This window comes from Onychostruthus taczanowskii, unplaced genomic scaffold, assembly GCF_017590055.1.
Source record: "Onychostruthus taczanowskii isolate IOZ18803 unplaced genomic scaffold, ASM1759005v1 scaffold448, whole genome shotgun sequence".
NCBI lineage: Eukaryota > Metazoa > Chordata > Aves > Passeriformes > Passeridae > Onychostruthus > Onychostruthus taczanowskii.
This window is the reverse complement of record NW_024501992.1, coordinates 115-22,303: the sequence shown is the minus strand read 5'-3', so window position 1 is coordinate 22,303 and position 22,189 is coordinate 115. Positions and strand designations below refer to the sequence as shown.

General features: G+C 48.8%; 1 protein-coding gene across 1 annotated transcript; it reads left to right on the top strand.

Moving 5' to 3' along the window:
* Positions 1-60: 60 nt before the first annotated feature.
* Positions 61-21,276, top strand: GABBR1 (gamma-aminobutyric acid type B receptor subunit 1; the record flags this gene model as incomplete). Its single annotated transcript, XM_041414278.1, has 14 exons — positions 61-138; positions 3,907-4,041; positions 6,610-6,780; positions 7,670-7,771; positions 7,996-8,061; positions 9,350-9,541; positions 10,329-10,571; positions 11,129-11,192; positions 11,780-11,857; positions 13,952-14,102; positions 14,921-15,053; positions 15,731-15,847; positions 19,775-19,894; positions 21,183-21,276. Coding segments are annotated over exons 1-14 (1,744 nt in total), but the record flags the coding sequence as incomplete, so codon positions are not given.
* Positions 21,277-22,189: the final 913 nt, after the last annotated feature.

Genomic DNA, 22,189 nt, shown 5'->3' with positions numbered 1-22,189 from the left:
TCAAAAATCGGGGATTTCAGACCAAAACTTGGGGATTTGGGGTCAGAAGTTGAGGTTGGGATGGCCCTGGAGGACATCAACGAGCGCCGCGACATCCTGCCCGACTACGAGCTCCGCCTCATCCACTACGACAGCAAGGTGAGGGATTTTGGGGTCAAAATTTAGGATTTTTGGGTCAAAATTTGGAGTTTTGGGGTCAAAATTTGGGATTTTGGGGTCAAGATTTGGGAGTTTGAAGTCCAAAATTGGGGTTGGAGGACATCAATGAGAGCCACCAAATCCTGCCCGACTACGAGCTCCGCCTCATCCACTACGACAGCAAGGTGAGAGATTTTGGGTCAAAATTTAGGATTTTTGGGTCAAAATTTGGGATTTTAGGGTTTTAAGGTCAAGATTTGGGGATTTGGGGTCAGAATTTGGGGTTTCGGCTTGGATTTGGGTCAGGATTGGGGTTTCTGGACAACCTGCCCGACTGCGCGTTCCGACTCATCCGCTACGACAGCAAGGTGAGATTTTGGGTCAAAATTTGGGATTTTTGGGGCAAAATTTGGGGTTTGGGGTCAGGATTTGGGATTTAGGGTCAGGAATTGGGGTCAGAATTTGGGGTTTCGGCTTGGATTTGGGTCAGGATTGGGGTTTCTGGACAACCTGCCCGACTGCGCGTTCCGACTCATCCGCTACGACAGCAAGGTGAGATTTTGGGTCAAAATTTGGGATTTTTGGGGCAAAATTTGGGGTTTGGGGGTCAGGATTTGGGATTTAGGGGTTTGGGGACATCCTGCCCGACCACGAGGTCACCGGGACGAGGTGGGAACGGGGTTGGGGTGGGATTGGGGTGAGTTTTGGGGTTTGGGGTCGGGTTTGGGGTCACCGGGATGGAATTGGGGTGAATTTGGGATTGGGGTGAGTTTGGGATTTGGGATTGGGGTCAGGTTTGGGGTCCCCAGGATGGAATTGGGGTGAATTTGGGATTGGGGTGAGTTTTGGGATCACCAGGATGGGATTGGGGTGAGGATGGGATTTGGGATTTGGGATTGGGGTCAGGTTTGGGGTCCCCAGGATGGAATTGGGGTGAATTTGGGATTGGGGTGAGTTTTGGGATTGGGGTGAGTTTTGGGATCACCAGGATGGGATTGGGGTGAATTTGGGATTTGGGTCATTTTGGGGTCAGGTTTGGGGTCACTGGGATGGGATTGGGGTGAGTTTGGGATTTGGGATTGGGGTGAGTTTTGGGATTGGGGTGAGTTTGGGATTTGGGATTGGGGTCAGGTTTGGGATTTGGGTGAGTTTGGGATTTGGGATCGGGGTGAGTTTTGGGATTTGGGATTTGGGGGAGTTTTGGGATTGGGGGGAATTTTGGGGTCACCGGGATGGAATTGGGGTCAGGTTTGGGGTCACCGGGATGGAATTGGGGTGAGTTTGGGATTTGGGATTGGGGTCAGGTTTGGGATTTGGGTGAGTTTGGGATTTGGGATCGGGGTGAGTTTTGGGATTTGTGTGAGTTTTGGGGTCACTTGGATGGGATTAGGGTCAGATATGGGGTCAGGTTTGGGGTCACTGGGATGGGATTGGGGTGAGTTTTGGGATTGGGGTGAGTTTTGGGATTGGGGTGAATTTTGGAGTCACCAGTGGGGTGAATTTGGGATTGGGGTGAGTTTGGGATTTGGGATTGGGGTGAGTTTTGGGGTCACCAGGATGGGATTGGGGTGAGGATGGGATTTGGGATTTGGGATTGGGGTCAGGTTTGGGGTCACCAGGATGGAATTGGGGTGAATTTGGGATTTGGGATTGGGGTGAGTTTGGGGTCACCGGGATGGGATTGGGGTCAGATTTAGGGCAGGAGGTCAGGAATGGGATCGGGATTTGGGGCCGGAATTTGGGGTGAGAATTTGGGATTGGGGTCAGGAATGGGATTGGGATTTGGGGCCAGAATTTGGGATGAGAATTTGGGATTGGGGTCAGGAATGGGATCGGGATTTGGGGCCGGAATTTGGGATTGGGACCGGGATATGGGACCCCAAAATGCCAATTTTTTCCCCCAAAAAATCCCAAATTTCTCCCCAAAAAATCCCAAATTTCTCCCCAAAAAATCCCAAATTTCTCCCCAAAAAATCCCAAATTTCTCCCCCAAAAATCCCAAATTTCCCCCCGTACCCCTGGGGATTTTTCCAGGACTCTCTCCAGACTCAAAAATCCCAAAAAAATCCCAATTCCCACCTAAAAAAACCCCCAAAATCACCAATTTTTCCCCCAAAAAATCCCAATTTTCCCCCAAAAAATCCCATTTTTACCCCCAAAAAATCCCAATTTTTTCACAAAAAGCCCCAAAATTTCCTCCTAAAAAAATCCCAATTTTCCCCTCCAAAAACCCCAATTTTTTTCCCTAAAAATCCCAATTTTTCCCAAATTTTTGGCCGTCCCAAACCCCCCTGAAATCCCCCTCCACCAAAACCGGTCCAGCGCCGTTGCCACGGCAACGGGGGATGCTGCTGAGCGTTGCCGTGGCAACGGCTCCGGCTCCTTTTCCGGACCTTTCCGTGCCCTGAATTATTCATGGAATTTTTCCTCTGGAATGGGGGAAAAATGGGAAAAGTGGGGGAGGGGATCCCCAATTTTGGGCTCCCAGAATTCCCGGATTTTTTTTGGGGGGGAAAAAAGGGGAAAATTGAGATTTTTTGGGTTGAAAATGTGATTTTTGAGGTTGAAAATTGGATTTTTTGGGGGGTTTTTGGGGTAGAAAATGGGATTTTGCAGGGGTTGAAAACTGGAATTTTTGGGGTTTTTTTTTGGATAAAAAATGGGATTTTTTTGGGATTTTTGGGGTAGAAAATGGGATTTTTAGGGGGATTTTTGAGGTTAAAATGGGATATTTTGGGGTCATTTTTAGGATTTCTGGGGCCCTTTTTGGGGTAATTTTTAGGTTGTTTGGGGCCATTTTGGGGTAATTTTGGGGTAATTTTTAAGATTTCTGGGACCATTTTTTGGGCCATTTTTGGGATTTTTGGGGTGATTTTTTGGGGCCATTTTGGGGCCATTTTTGGGGATTTTTGGAGCCATTTTTGGGGCCATTTGGGGGGATATTTTGGGGTTATTTTTAGGATTTTTTGGGGCCATTTTTTTATTTTTGGGATCATTTTTAGGCCATTTTTTTAGGTTTTAGGGCCATTTTGGGGTGGTTTTTTGGGCAATTTTGGAGTTTTTAGGGTGGGTTTTTTTCGGGAATTTTGGGGGTTTTTGACCTGGAACTGGTGGTTACTGGTTGAACTGGGATTGTCCCCGATTGTCCCCTCAGTGTGACCCCGGCCAGGCCATCAAGTCCCACGTGGCACCATCTTGGATTCACGGGTCCATCCTTGGATTTTTGGGTTTTTGGGGCCATTTTGGGGTGGGGTTTTTTTGGAATTTTGGGATTTTTTGACCTGGAACTGGTGGTTACTGGTTGAACTGGGATTGTCCCCGATTGTCCCCTCAGTGTGACCCTGACCACACCTGGTGCCATCTTGGAATTGATGGATCCAATCTTGAAGTTATGGGTCCAACAATGGATTTTTGGGTTTTTGGGGCCATTTTGGGGGGGGTTTTTTGGAATTTTGGGATTTTTTGACCTGGAACTGGTGGTTACTGGTTGAACTGGGATTGTCCCCGATTGTCCCCTCAGTGTGACCCTGACCACACCTGGTGCCATCTTGGAATTGATGGATCCAATCTTGAAGTTATGGGTCCAACAGTGACCCCGGCCAAGCCACCAAGTCCCACCTGGCGCCATCTTGGATTCATGGGTCCATCCTTGGATTTTTGGGTTTTTGGGGCCATTTTGGGGTGTTTTTTTTGGGGAATTTTGGGATTTTTTGACCTGAAACTGGTGATTGCTGGTTGAACTGGGATTGTCCCCGATTGTCCCCTCAGTGTGACCCTGGCCAGGCCACCAAGCTCCTCTACGAGCTGCTCTACAACCTCCCGTTCAAGATCATCCTCATGCCCGGCTGCTCCAGCGTCTCCACCCTGGTGGCCGAGGCCGCCCGGATCTGGAACGTCACCGTGGTGAGAAATTCGGGAATTTTGGGGAAAATTCGGGAATTTTTTGGTGTGGGAATTTTTAGGATTTTTTTGGAAATTTTTTGGGCATTTTTAAAGATTTTTTTGGGATTTTTCCAGGGGTTTTTTTGGGTTTTAATTTGGATTTTTAGAAGAATTTTTGGCGTATTTTTAGAAGAATTTTTGGGGATTGTTTCAGGGAATTTTCTGGATTTTTTGGGGGGGGATATTCTGAGGTTTTTGGTTTTTTGGGTGGGGATTTTCTGGATTTTTGGGGTGTTTTTTTATTTTATGGATTTTTAAAGATTTTTTTGGGATTTTTCCAGGGGTTTTTTTGGGTTTTAATTTGGATTTTTAGAAGAATTTTTGGCGTATTTTTAGAAGAATTTTTGGGGATTGTTTCAGGGAATTTTCTGGATTTTTTTGGGGGGGATATTCTGAGTTTTTTGGTTTTTTGGGTGGGGATTTTCTGGATTTTTGGGGTGTTTATTTTATGAAGGATTTTTTGGGGGATTTTTTTGGCTTTTATTGGGAATTTTACCAATTTTTGGGGTTTTTTAAAATTTTGAAGATTTTTGGGGATGATTTATTGTGGAGATTTTCTTGAATTTTTTTCTTTAATTTTTGAGGAATTTTGGGGGAGATTTTCTGGATTTTTGGGCAATTTTTTAAAGAATTTTTGGGGATTTTTTGGGGGAGTTTTGGGGAATTCTTGTGAATTTGGGGGGATTTTAAAACCACTTTTTTATTTTTCAAAATGATTTTGGAATATTTTGGGAATTTTTGGGGGGGAATTTTTGGGATTTTGAAAATTTGGGAATTTTTTGGTGTGGGAATTTTTAGGATTTTTTTGGAAATTTTTTGGGCATTTTTAAAGATTTTTTTGGGATTTTTCCAGGGGTTTTTTGGGTTTTAATTTGGATTTTTAGAAGAATTTTGGGGGTATTTTTAGAAGAATTTTTGGGGATTTTTTCAGGGAATTTTCTGGATTTTTTTGGGGGGGATATTCTGAGTTTTTTGGTTTTTTGGGTGGGGATTTTCTGGATTTTTGGGGTGTTTATTTTATGAAGGATTTTTTGGGGGATTTTTTTGGCTTTTATTGGGAATTTTACCAATTTTTGGGGTTTTTTAAAATTTTGAAGATTTTTGGGGATGATTTATTGTGGAGATTTTCTTGAATTTTTTTCTTTAATTTTTGAGGAATTTTGGGGGAGATTTTCTGGATTTTTGGGCAATTTTTTAAAGAATTTTTGGGGATTTTTTGGGGGAGTTTTGGGGAATTATTGTGAATTTGGGGGGATTTTAAAAACACTTTTTTATTTTTTCAAAATGATTTTGGAATATTTTGGGAATTTTGGGGGGGGGAATTTTTGGGATTTTGGGGGGATTTAAAAAAATTAAAAATAACATTTTCTTGTAATTTTTTTTAAATAAAATAAAAAGTTTTGGACTATTTACCGATCTTTTGGGAATTTTTTTGGGGGGGAATTTTTGGGATTTTGGGGGGGTTCTTCCTGTCACTCCCAGGTTGCCACTCCCAGATTTTTCCTGTCATTCCCAGGACATTCCCGACATTCCCACGTTGTTCCTCCTCTGTTGTTCCCAGATTTTTCCTGTCACTCCCAGGTTGTTCTCATCACCCCCATTCCCACCATTCCCGTTCCTAAAATTCCCAAAATTCTCCTTCCCATTCCCAACCTTCCAAAATTCCCATTCCCAAAATTCCAACAATTCCCATACACTCAAAATCCCCAGACCCCCAAAATCCCCAAATTCCCAAAATCCTCACCATTCCCAAATCCCTAATCCCCACAATTCCCACAATTCCCATTCCCAAATCCCCACAATTCCCAAAATCCCAAAACCCCCAAAATCCGAACAATTCCCATCCCCAAATCCCCACCATTCCCAAATTCCCGTAATTCCCACATTCCCAAATTCCCGTCCCCAAATTCCCACCATTCCCAAATTCTCACAATCCCCAAAATCTGAACAATTCCTATTCCCAAAATCCCCAGACCAAATCCCCAAAATTCCCATTCCCAAATCCCCACCATGCCCAAATTCTCACAATCTCCAAAATCCCCAAAATTCCTCTTCCCATTCCCATAATTCCCAAATTCCCACAATTCCCAAAATTCCCACAATTCCCAAATTCTCACAATCCCCAAAATTCCCATTCCCACAATTCCCAAATTCCCACAATTCCCAAATTCCCACAATTCCCACCATTCCCAAATTTCCACAATTCCCAAATCCCCAAAATCCCCACCCCAAATCTCCAAATTCTGATTCCCAAAATTCCCACAATTCCCCAAATCCTCAGTTTCCCAAAATTCCCATCCCCAAATTCCCACAATCCCAAAAATTCCCATTCCCAAATCCCCAAAATTCCCACCCCAAAATTCCCAATTTCCCAAACCCCCCAAAAACTACCAAAAAACCCCCACAAAATCCCTCCCAAAAAATCCCTCAAAATCCCAAAAAATCCCCAAAAAATCCTTTAAAAATCCAAAAAAAATCCCCAAAAATCCCCAAAAAAATCCCAAATTTTGGGGGGAATTCTTCCCCCAGCTTTCCTACGGCTCCAGCTCGCCGGCGCTCTCCAACCGCCAGCGCTTCCCGACGTTTTTCCGCACGCACCCGTCGGCCACGCTGCACAACCCCACGCGCGTCCAGCTCTTCAAGAAGTGGGGCTGGACCAAGATCGCCACCATCCAGCAGACCGAGGAGGTCTTCACCTCGGTAGGAACCCCAAAAACACCCTCGGAGTCCGACTGACGCCCCAAAATCCATCCCGGTGTCCGAGTCCATCCTGAATTCCAACTTGGCTCTGGTGGCCCCAAAATCCTTCTTTTGTTCCTCCTTGGTGGTCCCAAAATCCTTCTTGGTGACCCCAAAATCCTCCTTGGTGACCCTCAAATTGTCTTTGGTGGCCCCCAAATTCACCTTGGTAGGAACCCCAAAAACACCCTCGGAGTCCGACTGACGCCCCAAAATCCATCCCGGTGTCCGAGTCCATCCTGAATTCCAACTTGGCTCTGGTGGCCCCAAAATCCTTCTTTTGTTCCTCCTTGGTGGTCCCAAAATCCTTCTTGGTGACCCCAAAATCCTCCTTGGTGACCCTCAAATTGTCTTTGGTGGCCCCCAAATTCACCTTGGTAGGAACCCCAAAAACACCCTCGGAGTCCGACTGACGCCCCAAAATCCATCCCGGTGTCCGAGTCCATCCTGGAATTCCAACTTGGCTTTGGTGGCCCCAAAATCCTCCTTTGGTTCCTCCTTGGTGGCCCCAAAATCCTTCTTGGTGGCCCCAAAATATTTTTGGTCCCCAAATTGTCCTTGATGGTCCCAACCCCATTTTTGATGTCCCCAACCCCAATTTTGGTGTCCCCACCCCCATTTTTGATGTCCCCAACCCCAATTTTGGTGCCCCCAACTCCATTTTTGATGTCCCCATCCCCATTTTTGATGACCCCAACCCCATTTTTGGTACCCCCAACCCCTCCTTGATACCCCCACCCCATTTTTGATGTCCCCAACCCCATTTTGGTGCCCCCAACCCCTCCTTGATGTCCCCAACCCCATTTTTGGTGCCCCCAACCCATTTTTGATGTCCCCACGTCCCCCCCAGACCCTGGATGACCTCGACCGGCGGGTGAAGGAGGCCGGGCTGGAGATCACCTTCCGCCAGAGCTTCTTCTCTGACCCCTCCGCGTCCGTCCGCAACCTCAAGGTGAGACCCCACCCCCACCCTGAGGTCCCACCCCACCCTCGGGACCACCTCAAGGTCCCACCCCACCTTCAGGACCCTCCCCAGTCATGGTGGACCCCCAAAAAGAGGAGAAACCACCCCAAAAATCCATTGGGGTCAATGAGGAGTGGGCGAAGTTGTGGGAGAGGGAGGCAGGTTTATGCAAATGAGGTGGGCGGGGCTTTAAAAAGCATCCAATCCCGCAGCGCCAGGACGCCCGGATCATCGTGGGGCTCTTCTACGAGACGGTGGCGAGGAAGGTCTTCTGTGAGGTGGGAACGGGGTGGGAACGGGCTGGATTCCGGTGGTGGATGATGGGAATTGGTGGATCGTGGATGGATGGAAATGGATGATGATGATGATGGGTCATTGATGATGGATCAATGGTGGAAATTGATGGATCATGGATGGATGGATGGATGGAGGTGATGATGATGACGATGATGATGATGATGATGATGATGGATCAACGGTGGAACTTGATGGATCATGGATGGATCATGGATGGATCATGGATGGATGGAGGTGATGGTGATGATGATGATGGATCATTGCTGGATCGATGATGATGGATCAATGGTGGATCAATGGTGGAACTTGATGGATCATGGATGGATGGATGAATGGAGATGATGATGATGATGATGGATCATTGATGATGGATCAGTGGTGGATCAATGGTGGAACTTGATGGATCATGGATGGATGGATGGATGGAGATGGATGATGATGATGATGGATCATTGATGATGGATCAGTGGTGGATCAATGGTGGAACTTGATGGATCATGGATGGATGGAGGTGATGATGACGATGATGGATCAGTGCTGGATCGATGATGATGGATCAATGGTGGATCAATGGTGGAACTTGATGGATCATGGATGGATGGAGGTGATGATGACGATGATGGATCAGTGCTGGATCGATGATGATGGATCAATGGTGGATCAATGGTGGAACTTGATGGATCATGGATGGATGGAGGTGATGATGACGATGATGGATCAGTGCTGGATCGATGATGATGGATCAATGGTGGATCAATGGTGGAACTTAATGGATCATGGATGGATGGAGGTGATGGTGATGATGATGATGATGATGACAGATCAATGGTGGATTGATGATGATGGATCGATGATGATGGATCAATTATTGATCAATGGTGGAACTTGATGGATCATGGATGGATGGATGGAGATGATGATGATGATGATGATGATGATGGGAATTTATGGATCACGGATGGATGGATGGATGGAGATTGATGATGAAGATGATGATGATGGCTCAATGATGGAAATCAATGGATCATGGGTGGATGGATGGATGTATGGATGGAGATGGATGATGGATTCCAATGATGTATGATGATGATGATGGATCATGGATGATGGATCAATGATGGATCAATGGTGGAAATCGATGGATCATGGATGGAGATGGATGATGGATTCGAATGAGGGATGATGATGATGATGATGGATCGATGATGGACACTGATGGATTCCAATGATGGAAATGATGGATCACGGATGATCTCCCCACCCTTCCAGGTCTACAAGGAGAAGCTCTACGGCAAGAAGTACGTCTGGTTCCTGATTGGCTGGTACGCCAACAAATGGTTCCGCACGCCGGACCCTTCCATCAACTGCACCGAGGCCGAGATGGCCGAGGCCGTCGAAGGTCACATCACCACCGAGATCGTCATGCTCAACCCCGAGAACACGCGCAGCATCTCCAACATGGTACTGGGAGCACTGGGAGGGCTCAGCCCACCCAACCCTTGGGTGACCATTGGGTGGTGGCCAACCCAACCACGGGGTCACCTTTGGGTGGTGGCCAACCCAACCGTTGGGTCACTGTTGGGTGGTGGCCAGCCCAACTGTTGGGTCAATAGGGTCACCTTTGGGTGGTGGCCAACCCAACTGTTGGGTCAGCTTTGGGTGTTGACCAACCCAACCATTGGGTCAACATTGAGTCAATGTTGAGTGTTGACCAACCCAATTGTTGGGTCAGCTTTGGGTGGTCTCCAACCCAACCGTTGGGTCAACATTGGGTTCACATTGGGTGGTCTCTAATGGAAGCATTGGGTCAACACTGGGTCAACCTTGGGTGGTCTCCAACCCAACCATTGGGTCAACCTTGGGTGGTGTCCAACCCAACCATTGGGTCAAAGTTGGGTCAACCTTGGGTGGTCTCCAACCCAACCATTGAGTCAACATTGGGTTGACCTTGGGTGGTCTCTAATGGAAGCATTGGGTCAACATTGGGTCAACCTTGGGTGGTCTCCAACCCAACCATTGGGTGAACCTTGGGTGATCTCCAACCCAACCATTGGGTCAAAGTTGGATGGTCTCCAACTCAACCACTGGGTCAACCTTGGGTGGTCTCCAACCCAGCCATGGGGTCAATGTTGGGTCAACTTTGAGTCAACCTTGGGTGGTCTCCAACCCAACCATTGGGTCAACTTTGGGTGAACGTTGAGTGGCCTCCAACCCAACCATTGGCTCACCATTGGGCGTTGTCCACCAGACATCCCAAGAATTCATCGACAAGCTGGAGAAGAGGCTGGGCAACAACCCCAAGGAGACCGGTGGCTACCAGGAGGCGCCGTTGGCCTACGACGCCATCTGGGCCTTGGCCTTGGCGCTCAACAAGACAGCCCAAGAGTTGGCCAAGCAAGGGGTGGGGCTGGATGAGTTCAACTACAACAACAAGACCATAACGGACGAGATCTACCGGGCCCTCAACTCCTCGGCCTTCGAGGGCGTCTCGGTGCGTCGCCGGTGCCACCGAAATCCGGCCTGGGGTGGAGGTGACATCGAGGAGGGTTCCGAAAGTCGGATTTGGGTGGAGGTGGCACCAAATCTTCATTTTGGGTGGGGGTTCCTCAGAAATGTGGCCCCAAAATTCATCTTTGGATGGAGGTGACGTCAGAGGTGTCACCAAAATTCACCTTTGGGTGGAGGTGACATTAAAATTGTCACCAAATGTCATCTTTGGGTGGAGGTGACATCAAGGAGGGTCCCCAAAAGTCAGATTTGGGTGGAGCTGACACCAAATCTTCATTTTGGGTGGGGGTTCCTCAAAAATGTGGCCCCAAAATTCATCTTTGGGTGGAGGTGACATCAGAGGTGTCACCAAAAGTCAGATTTGGGTGGAGGTGGCACCAAATCTTCATTTTGGGTGGCGGTTCCTCAAAAATGTGGCCCCAAAATTCACCTCTGGGTGGAGGTGACACCGAAATGTGGCCCCAAAATTCACCTTTGGGTGGAGGTGACACTGAGGATGTCACCGGGGTGTCCCCAACGCTGTCCCCGTGTCCCCTCCAGGGCCACGTCGTGTTCGACGCCAGCGGCTCCCGCATGGCCTGGACCCTCATCGAGCAGCTCCAAGGTGAGGGGACAGCGGGGGACAGGGGGGACAATGCTCGGTGGCACTGAGGGACCTCCGGGTGACACTGAGGGACCTCTGGGTGACACTGAAGGACCTCCGGGTGACACTGAGGGACCTTCAGGTGCCACCAACCCCCTCTGCCTCCACCACTTGTGCCCAAGAGTCACCAGTGCCACTGCCAGGTGTCACCTGTGCCGGTGTCACCTGTCCTGGTGTCACCTGTCCCATTATTACCCATCCTGGTGTCACCTGTCCCATTGTCACCTCTCCCTTTTCACCTGTTCTGGTGTCACCTGTGCGGGTGCCACCTGTCCTGGTGCCTCCAAGGTGTCGCCTATCTGGGTGTCACCTGTCCCTTGTCACCTGTCCAGTGTCACCTGTCCTGGTGTCACCTGTGCTGGTGTCACCTGTCCAGTGTCACCTGTCCCAGTGTAATCTATCCCAGTGTCCCCAAGATGTCACCCATCCCATTGTCACCTGTCCCTTGTCACCTATCCAGTGTCACCTGTCCCATTGTTACCTGTCCATTGTCACCAGTGCCGTTGTCACCTGTCCTGGTGTCACCTGTCCCTTGTCACCCGTGCCAGGTGGGGAGTACCAGAAGATCGGTTACTACGACAGCACCAAGGACAACCTGTCCTGGTACAACAACGACAAATGGATCGGTGAGAAACGGGGGGAAATGGGAAAATCGGGAAAAATGGGGAAAATTTGGGAATTTGGGAAAAATGGGGGGAAAATTGGGGAAAAATTGGGGGGAAATTGGGGAAAAAATAAGGAAAAAATGGGGGAAAATTGGGGAAAAATGAGGGGAAAAATGAAAGGAAAAAAGGAGAAAATTGGGGAAAATTTGGGAAAAAATTACGGGAAATGGGAGAAAAAGTTGGGAAAAATTTTGGGGGGAATGGGACAAAAATGGGGAAAATTGGGGGGAAAATGGAAAAAAAATCACAGAAAAAAATGAGGAAGAATGGGAGAAAATGGGGAGGGAACATGGGAGGAGAAAAGGGAAATAAATTGGGGAAAAAAAGGAAAAAAATTGGGGGAAATGGGAAAAAAATAGGAAAAAATGGGGCCAAGAAAGGGAAAAAATTGGGGAAAATTGGGGGGAAAAATGGGAGGAAAATGGGGGAAAAAGGGAAAAATTGGGCAAAAAAAAGGGGGAAAACCAGGAGAAAATGCGACCAAGAAAGGGAAAAAATTGGGAAAATTGGGGGGGAAAATGGGAGGAAAATGGGGGAAAATGCAGAAAAATTGGGAAAAAAATTGGGAAAAAATGGGGAAAAACGGTGTCACCTGTCCCTTGTCACCTGTCCCAGTGTCACCTGTCCCTTGTCACCTGTCCCAGTGTCACCTGTCCCTTGTCACCTGTCCCAGTGTCACCTGTCCCTTGTCACCTGTCCCAGTGTCACCTGTCCCTTGTCACCTGTCCCAGTGTCACCTGTCCCTTGTCACCTGTCCCGGTGTCACCTGTCCTGGTGTCACCTGTCCCTTGTCACCCGTGCCAGGTGGGGAGTACCAGAAGATCGGTTACTACGACAGCACCAAGGACAACCTGTCCTGGTACAACAACGACAAATGGATCGGGGAGAAACGGGGGGAAATGGGAAAATCGGGAAAAATGGGGAAAATTTGGGAATTTGGGAAAAATGGGGGGAAAATTGGGGAAAAATTGGGGGGAAATTGGGGAAAAATTGGGGGGAAATTGGGGAAAAAATAAGGAAAAAATGGGGGAAAATTGGGGAAAAATGAGGGGAAAAATGAAAGGAAAAAAGGAGAAAATTGGGGAAAATTTGGGAAAAAATTACGGGAAATGGGAGAAAAAGTTGGGAAAAATTTTGGGGGGAATGGGACAAAAATGGGGAAAATTGGGGGGAAAATGGAAAAAAAATCACAGAAAAAAATGAGGAAGAATGGGAGAAAATGGGGAGGGAACATGGGAGGAGAAAAGGGAAAAAATTGGGGGAAAAAAGGAAAAAAATTGGGGGAAATGGGAAAAAAATAGGAAAAAAAAGAGAAAAAATTGGGGGAAATTTGGGGAAAATTGGGGGGGGGAATTGGGGAAAAATGGGGGGAAAATTTGGAAAAGTTGGGAAAAAAATGGGGGGAAAATGGGAGGAAAATGGGGGAAAAAGGGAAAAATTGGGCAAAAAAAAGGGGGAAAACCAGGAGAAAATGCGACCAAGAAAGGGAAAAAATTGGGAAAATTGGGGGGGAAAATGGGACCAAGAAAGGGAAAAAAATTGGGGAAAATTGGGGGGGAAAATGGGACCAAGAAAGGGAAAAAATTGGGAAAATTGGGGGGGAAAATGGGAGGAAAATGGGGGAAAATGCAGAAAAATTGGGAAAAAAATTGGGAAAAAATGGGGAAAAAACCAGAAAAAATGGGGAAAAAAGAGGAAAAAAAAATGGGGGGAAAATTTGGAAAAGTTGGGAAAAAAATGGGGGGAAAATGGGACCAAGAAAGGGAAAAAAATTGGGGAAAATTGGGGGGAAAAATGGGAGGAAAATAGGGAAAAAAGGGGGAAAATTGGGCAAAAAATTGGGAAAAAATGGGGAAAAAACCAGAAAAAATGGGGAAAAAAGAGGGAAAAAAAAGGAGAAATTGGGAAAAAAATTGGGAAAAAATGGGGAAAAAACCAGAAAAAATGGGGAAAAAAGAGGAAAAAAAAGAGGAAAATTATGAAAATGATGGAAAATCCTTCTGGATGTTCCCAAATTCCTGAATTTTTTGGGATTTGTCCCAATTTTGTCCCCAGGGGGGTCCCCCCCGGCCGATTACACCAAGGTGATCACGACCTTCCGCTTCCTGTCCCAAAAATTGTTCATTTCTGTCGCGGTGTTGGCGTCGCTGGGCATCGTCCTGGCCGTGGTTTGTTTGGCCTTCAACATCTACAACGGGCACGTCAGGTGGGAAAATCCAAAAATTCCCAAAATTCCCCAAAATTCCCAAAAATTCCGGGGGTTTCGGGGGTTGGGAAGGGAAAAAAAATGGGATTTTTTAAGGGTTTGGGGTGAAAAAATGGCAAATTTTAGGGGGTTAAAGTGAAAAAATTGTGAATTTTGGGGGGTTAAAGTGAAAAAAACTGTGAAAAACAGGAAAAAATTGGGGAAAACCTGGGAAAAATGGGGGAAAACTGAGGGAAAAGGGGAAAAATTCAGGGAAAATAGGGAAAAACTGAGAAAAATGGGGGAGGGGAAATGGAGAAAAATGGGGGGAAATTCAGGGGAAAATGGGGAAAAATTGGGAAAAATTCAGGGAAAAATTGGGAAAATTTCTGGGAAAAATTGGGAAAAATTAGGGGAAAAATTTGGAGAAATTCTGGGAAAATTTGGGAAAAAAGGAGAAAACTCAGGAAAAATTGTGGAAAATTCTGGGAAAAATGGGGAAAAATTCTGGGAAAAATGGAGAAAGCTCAGGAAAAATTGGGGAAAATTCTGGGAAAAATTTGGGAAAAATTCTGGGAAAAATGGACAAAAATCAGGAAAAATTGTGGAAAATTCTGGGAAAAATGGGGAAAAATTCTGGGAAAAATGGAGGGAACTCAGGAAAAATTGTGGAAAATTCTGGGAAAAATGGAGAAAAAGCTGGGGAAAAATTGGGGGGAAAAATGGGCAGAAAATTCAGGGAAAAAATGGGAAAAACGCCACCGTTGCCACCCTGAGAGTGACGCTGTCATTGGGGCACCCCGGGCATGTCCGGGTGTTGCCGTTTCCGGTTGTTGCAGGTACATCCAGAATTCCCAGCCCTACCTGAACAACATGACGGCCGTCGGTTGTACCCTGGCGCTCGCCGCCGTCTTCCCACTGGGGCTCGACGGGTACCACATCGGGCCGGGGCTGTTCCCCTTCGTCTGCCAGGTGGGGATGCCGGGAACAGGCGGAGGAACAGGCTGAGAGGAGGAAAGGGGGTGGGAAGAGTCAGAGGAATGGGGTGGGAACAGGCAGAGGAACAGGCGGAGGAACAGGGAAATGGGGTGGGAACAGGCAGAAAGGGGAGAAAATGGGATGGGAACAGGCAGAGGAACAGGCAGAGAAGGGGAAAAATTCGATGGGAACAGGCGGAGGAACACGAAAATGGAGTGGGAACAGGCGGAGAGGGGAGAAAATGGGATGGGAACAGGCGGAAGAACAGGTGGAGGAACAGGCGGAGGAACAGGAAAATGGTATAGGAACAAGCAGAGGAACAGGCAGAAAAATAGGCAGAGGAACAGGCAGAGAGGGGGAAAAACAAGATGGGAACAGGCAGAGGAACAGATGGAGGAACAGGCAGAGAAGAGGGAAATGGGACAGGAACAGGCAGGGGAACAGGCGGAGACACCACCAGGGAAGGGAAGAAACAGGAACAACCAGAACAGTCGGAAATCCAGCTGGGAACGGTGATGTCAACTGTTCCTGCTCTGGTTGTTCTAATTTCCTGGGTTCAGCTCTGGTTGTTCCTCTGATTGTTACCAACTGTTTCTTCCCATTCCGATTGTTCCTCCTCTGATTGTTTCCGACTGTTCCTGGCTGGATTTCCGACTGTTGTTTTCCAACAGGCGCGGCTGTGGCTGTTGGGGCTGGGCTTCAGCCTGGCCTACGGCAGCATGTTCACCAAGATCTGGTGGGTGCACACCGTCTTCACCAAGAAGGATGACAAGAAAGACAAGCGGAAGGCGAGAACTGCCGGGAATTCCCGGGGGAACAGGCGGAGGGGTGGTGTTGTTGTTGGGATTTGGGGGTTAGTTTGGGTGGGGTTTTCCATCGGGATGTGGGTGTGGTTTGTTGGGATTTGGGTGTTGGGATCCAAGGGTTCCATCGAGTTCTGGGTGTTCCGTCAAGTTCTGGGTGTTCCTTTGGGATCCGGGTGTGGTTTGTTGGGATTTGGCTGTTTGGGATCTGGGTGTTCCGTTGGGGTTGAGGTTGTTGTGAGCCGGGTGTTCCCTTGGGGTCCGTGTCCCTTTGGGATCCAGGTGTTCCTTTGAGATCTGGGTGTTCTTTGGGATCCGGGTGTTCTTTTGGGATCTGGGTGTTCCTCAGGGGTTTGGGGGTTGGGATCTGGGTGTTCTTTGGGATCCAGGTGTTCTTTAGGATCTGGGTGTTCCTCTGGGATCCAGGTGTGGTTTTTTTGGGTTTTGGGTGTTGGGATCTGAGGGTTCCATTGATATCCAGGTGTTCCTTTGGGGTTGAGGTTGTTGTGATCCGGGGGTTCCCTTAGGGTGCAGGTGTTCTTTGGGATCCAGGGGTTCTTTAGGATCTGGGTGTTCCTCTGGGATCCAGGTGTGGTTTTTTTGGGTTTTGGGTGTTGGGATCTGAGGGTTCCATTGATATCCAGGTGTTCCTTTGGGGTTGAGGTTGTTGTGATCCGGGGGTTCCCTTAGGGTGCAGGTGTTCTTTGGGATCCAGGGGTTCTTTAGGATCTGGGTGTTCCTCTGGGATCCAGGTGTGGTTTTTTTGGGTTTTGGGTGTTGGGATCTGAGGGTTCCATTGATATCCAGGTGTTCCTTTGGGGTTGAGGTTGTTGTGATCCGGGGGTTCCCTTAGGGTGCAGGTGTTCTTTGGGATCCAGGGGTTCTTTAGGATCTGGGTGTTCCTCTGGGATCCAGGTGTGGTTTTTTTGGGTTTTGGGTGTTGGGATCTGAGGGTTCCATTGATATCCAGGTGTTCCTTTGGGGTTGAGGTTGTTGTGATCCGGGGGTTCCCTTAGGGTGCAGGTGTTCTTTGGGATCCAGGGGTTCTTTAGGATCTGGGTGTTCCTCTGGGATCCAGGTGTGGTTTTTTTGGGTTTTGGGTGTTGGGATCTGAGGGTTCCATTGATATCCGGGTGTTCCTTTGGGGTTGAGGGTGTTGTGAGCCGGGTGTTCCCTTGGGGTCCGTGTCCCTTTGGGATCCAGGTGTTCCTTTGAGATCTGGGTGTTCTTTGGGATCCGGGTGTTCTTTTGGGATCTGGGTGTTCCTCAGGGATGCAGGTGTGGTTTTTTTGGGATTTGGGTGTTGGGATCTGAGGGTTCCATTGATATCCGGGTGTTCCTTTGGGGTTGAGGTTGTTGTGATCCGGGTGTTCCCTTAGGGTGCAGGTGTTCTTTGGGATCCAGGTGTTCTTTTGGGGATTTGGGTGTTGGGATCCAGGGGTTCCATTGGGGTTCAGGTTGTTGGGATCCGGGGGTTCTTTGGGATCCAGGTGTTCCCTTGGAATGTGGGTGTGGTTTTTGGGGATTTGGGTGTTGGGATCCGGCTGTTCCTTTGGGATTTGGGTGTTCCCCCTGGTATCAGTGACCGGGAATTCCGGTGTCACCGACTGGGAATTCCAGTGTCACCAACTGGGAATTTCCACCATTGGTGAACGGGAATTTCCATTGTCACTCACCGGGAATTCCCGGTTGGGTGACACTGGAATTCCCAGTTGGGTGACACCAGAATTCCTGGTCACCCATGGTGGAAATTCCCGGTGGGTGACATCGGAATTCCTGGTTGGTGACGTTGAAATTCCCAGTAAAGTGACACCGGAATTCCCGATTGGTGACGTTGAAATTCCCAGTTGGGTGACACCAGAATTTTCGGTCACCCATGGTGGAAATTCCCGGTGGGTGACATCAGAATTCCTGGTTGGTGACGTTGAAATTCCCAGTTGGGTGACACCGGAATTCCCGAAAATAGGCAGAGGAACAGGCAGAGAGGGGGAAAAACAAGATGGGAACAGGCAGAGGAACAGATGGAGGAACAGGCAGAGAAGAGGGAAATGGGACAGGAACAGGCAGGGGAACAGGCGGAGACACCACCAGGGAAGGGAAGAAACAGGAACAACCAGAACAGTCGGAAATCCAGCTGGGAACGGTGATGTCAACTGTTCCTGCTCTGGTTGTTCTAATTTCCTGGGTTCAGCTCTGGTTGTTCCTCTGATTGTTACCAACTGTTTCTTCCCATTCCGATTGTTCCTCCTCTGATTGTTTCCGACTGTTCCTGGCTGGATTTCCGACTGTTGTTTTCCAACAGGCGCGGCTGTGGCTGTTGGGGCTGGGCTTCAGCCTGGCCTACGGCAGCATGTTCACCAAGATCTGGTGGGTGCACACCGTCTTCACCAAGAAGGATGACAAGAAAGACAAGCGGAAGGCGAGAACTGCCGGGAATTCCCGGGGGAACAGGCGGAGGGGTGGTGTTGTTGTTGGGATTTGGGGGTTAGTTTGGGTGGGGTTTTCCATTGGGATGTGGGTGTGGTTTGTTGGGATTTGGGTGTTGGGATCCAAGGGTTCCATCGAGTTCTGGGTGTTCCGTCAAGTTCTGGGTGTTCCTTTGGGATCCGGGTGTGGTTTGTTGGGATTTGGCTGTTTGGGATCCGGGTGTTCCGTTGGGGTTGAGGTTGTTGTGAGCCAGGTGTTCCCTTGGGGTCCGTGTCCCTTTGGGATCCGGGTGTTCCCTTGGGATCCAGGTGTTCCTTTGGGATCTGGGTGTTCCTCTGGGATTTGGGTGTTGGGATCTGGGTGTTCTTTGGGATCCGGGTGTTCTTTTGGGATCTGGGTGTTCCTCTGGGATGCAGGTGTGGTTTTTTTGGGATTTGGGTGTTGGGATCTGAGGGTTCCATTGATATCCGGGTGTTCCTTTGGGGTTGAGGTTGTTGTGATCCGGGTGTTCCCTTAGGGTGCAGGTGTTCTTTGGGATCCAGGTGTTCTTTTTGGGATTTGGGTGTTGGGATCCAGGGGTTCCATTGGGGTTCAGGTTGTTGGGATCCGGGGGTTCTTTGGGATCCAGGTGTTCCCTTGGAATGTGGGTGTGGTTTTTGGGGATTTGGGTGTTGGGATCCAGGGGTTCCATTGGGGTTCAGGTTGTTGGGATCCGGGGGTTCTTTGGGATCCAGGTGTTCCCTTGGAATGTGGGTGTGGTTTTTGGGGATTTGGGTGTTGGGATCCGGCTGTTCCTTTGGGATTTGGGTGTTCCCCCTGGTATCACTGACCAGGAATTCCAGTGTCACCAACTGGGAATTTCCACCATTGGTAAATGGGAATTTCCATTGTCACTCACCGGTAATTCCCAGTTGGTGGCACCGGAATTCCCAGTTGGGTGACACCAGAATTTTCGGTCACCCATGGTGGAAATTCCCGGTGGGTGACATCAGAATTCCTGGCTGGTGACGTTGAAATTCCCAGTAAAGTGACACCAGAATTCCCGATTGGTGACGTTGAAATTCCCAGTTGGGTGACACCAGAATTTTCGGTCACCCATGGTGGAAATTCCCGGTGGGTGACATCAGAATTCCTGGTTGGTGACGTTGAAATTCCCAGTTGGGTGACACCGGAATTCCCGATTGGTGACGTTGAAATTCCCAGTTGGGTGACACCAGAATTCCCGGTCACCCATGGTGGAAATTCCCGGTGGGTGACATCAGAATTCCTGGCTGGTGACGTTGAAATTCCCAGTAAAGTGACACCAGAATTCCCGATTGGTGACGTTGAAATTCCCAGTTGGGTGACACCGGAATTCCCGATTGGTGACGTTGAAATTCCCAGTTGGGTGACACTGGAATTCCCAGTTGGGTGACACCAGAATTCCCGGTTGGTGACACCAGAATTCCCAGTTGGTGACACCGGAATTCCCGGTTGGTGACACAGAATTCCCTGCAGAGCCTGGAGCCCTGGAAGCTCTACGCCACCGTGGGGGGCCTGGTGGCCTTCGACGTCGTCACGCTGAGCGTGTGGCAGATCGTGGACCCCCTGCACCGCACCATCGAGGTCTGGGGGCTTCTCCGGGGGGCTTTGGGGGGTTCTGGAAGGTTCTCCAGGGGTTTTTAGGGGGATTCTGGAAGGTTCTCCAGGGGTTTGAGGGGGTTTCTGGAAGGTTCTCCAGGTGTTTGAGGGAGGTTCTGGAAGGTTCTCCAGGGGTTTGAGGGGGGTTCTGGAAGGTTCTCCAGGTTTTTGGGGGGGTTCTGGAAGGTTCTCCAGGTGTTTGGGGGTGTTTCTGGAAGGTTCTCCAGGGGTTTGAGGGGGGTTCTGGAAGGTTCTCCAGGGGTTTGAGGGGGGTTCTGGAAGGTTCTCCAGGGGTTTGAGGGGGGGGTGTTCTGGAAGGTTCTCCAGGGGTTTGAGAGAGCCTCAAGGTGTTTGGGGGAGTTCTGGAAGGTTCTCCAGGTGTTTGGGGGCTCCTGGGAGGTTCTTGAGGTATTCTGGAGGTGTTTGAGGGGTTCTCCAGGGATTTTGGGGGGGTTTCTGGAAGGTTCTCCAGGTGTTTGAGGGAGGTTCTGGAAGGTTCTCCAGGGGTTTGAGGGGGGTTCTGGAAGGTTCTCCAGGGGTTTGAGGGGGTTCCTCGAGGTGTTTGGGGGGTTCTGGAAAGTTCTCCAGGTGTTTGAAGGGGGTTTCTTGGGGTGTTTGGGGGGGATTCTGGAAGGTTCTCCAGGGGTTTGAGGGGGGTTCTGGAAAGTTCTCCAGGTGTTTGGGGGCTCCTCGAGGTGTTTTGGGGTTCCTCAAGGGGTTTGAGGGGGTTCTGGAGCTGTTTGAGGGGGGGTTCTAGAAAGTTCTCCAGGTGTTTGAGGGTTCCTCAAGGGGTTTGAGGGGGTTCTTGAGGTGTTTGGGGGGGTTCTGGAAGGTTCTCCAGGTTTTTGGGGGGGTTCTGGAAGGTTCTCCAGGTGTTTGGGGGGGATTCTGGAAGGTTCTCCAGGGGTTTGAGGGGGGTTCTGGAAGGTTCTCCAGGGGTTTGAGGGGGTTCCTCGAGGTGTTTGGGGGGTTCTGGAAAGTTCTCCAGGGGTTTGGGGGCTCCTCGAGGTGTGTTTGGGGGCTCCTCGAGGTGTTTTGGGGTTCCTCAAGGGGTTTGAGGGGGTTCTGGAGCTGTTTGAGGGGGGGTTCTAGAAAGTTCTCCAGGTGTTTGAGGGTTCCTCAAGGGGTTTGAGGGGGTTCTTGAGGTGTTTGAGGGGGGTTCTGGAAGGTTCTCCAGGTGTTTGAGGGTTCCTGGGAGGTTCTTCTGACTCTCCCTACCTCAAACCACCCCAAAAATCCCCAGAATTCCCAAATCCGGGCGTTTTCCCCCCAGGAATTCACCAAGGAGGAGCCCAAGTCGGACATGGACGTGTCCATCCTGCCCCAGCTCGAGCACTGCAGCTCCACCAAGATGAACACCTGGCTCGGTGAGGGGGGTCCCCAAAATTTTGGGGGTTCCTGGTGGAAATTTGGGGATTTTGGGGCAAATTTGGGGATTTTAGGTGGAATTTTTGGGTTTTTCAGGTGGAATTTTGAGGAATTTCAGGGACATTTTTGGGAATTTCTGGTGGGATTTTGGAGAGTCATGAAAATTTGGGGGGTCCCCAAAATTTTGGGGGGCTACTGGTGGAAATTTGGGTGATTTTAGGGCAAATTTGGGGGGTTTTAGGTGGAATTTTTGGGATTTTCAGGCGGAAATTTGGGGATTTTAGGTGGATTTTTGGGATTTTTAGGTGGAATTTTGAGGAATTTCAGGGACATTTTTGGGAATTTCTGGTGGGATTTGGGGGGGTCCTGAAAATTTGGGGGGTCCCCAAGATTTTGGGGGGCTTCTGGTGGAAATTTGGGGATTTTAGGTGGAATTTTTGGGATTTTCAGGCGGAAATTTGGGGATTTTAGGTGGATTTTTGGGATTTTTAGGTGGAATTTTGAGGAATTTCAGGGACATTTTTGGGAATTTCTGGTGGGATTTGGGGGGGTCCTGAAAATTTGGGGGGTCCCCAAGATTTTGGGGGGCTTCTGGTGGAAATTTGGGGATTTTAGGTGGAATTTTTGGGATTTTCAGGCGGAAATTTGGGGATTTTAGGTGGATTTTTGGGATTTTTCAGGTGGAAATTTGAGGAATTTCAGGGACATTTTTGGGAATTTCTGGTGGAATTTTGGAGAGTCCTGAAAATTTGGGGGGGTCCCCAAGATTTTGGGGGGCTACTGGTGGAAATCTGGGGGATTATAGGGGAAATTTGGGGGATTTTAGGTGGAATTTTTGGGATTTTCAAGCAGAATTTTGGGGAATTTTAGGGTAAATTTGGGGATTTTAGGTGAATTTTTTGGGATTTTCAG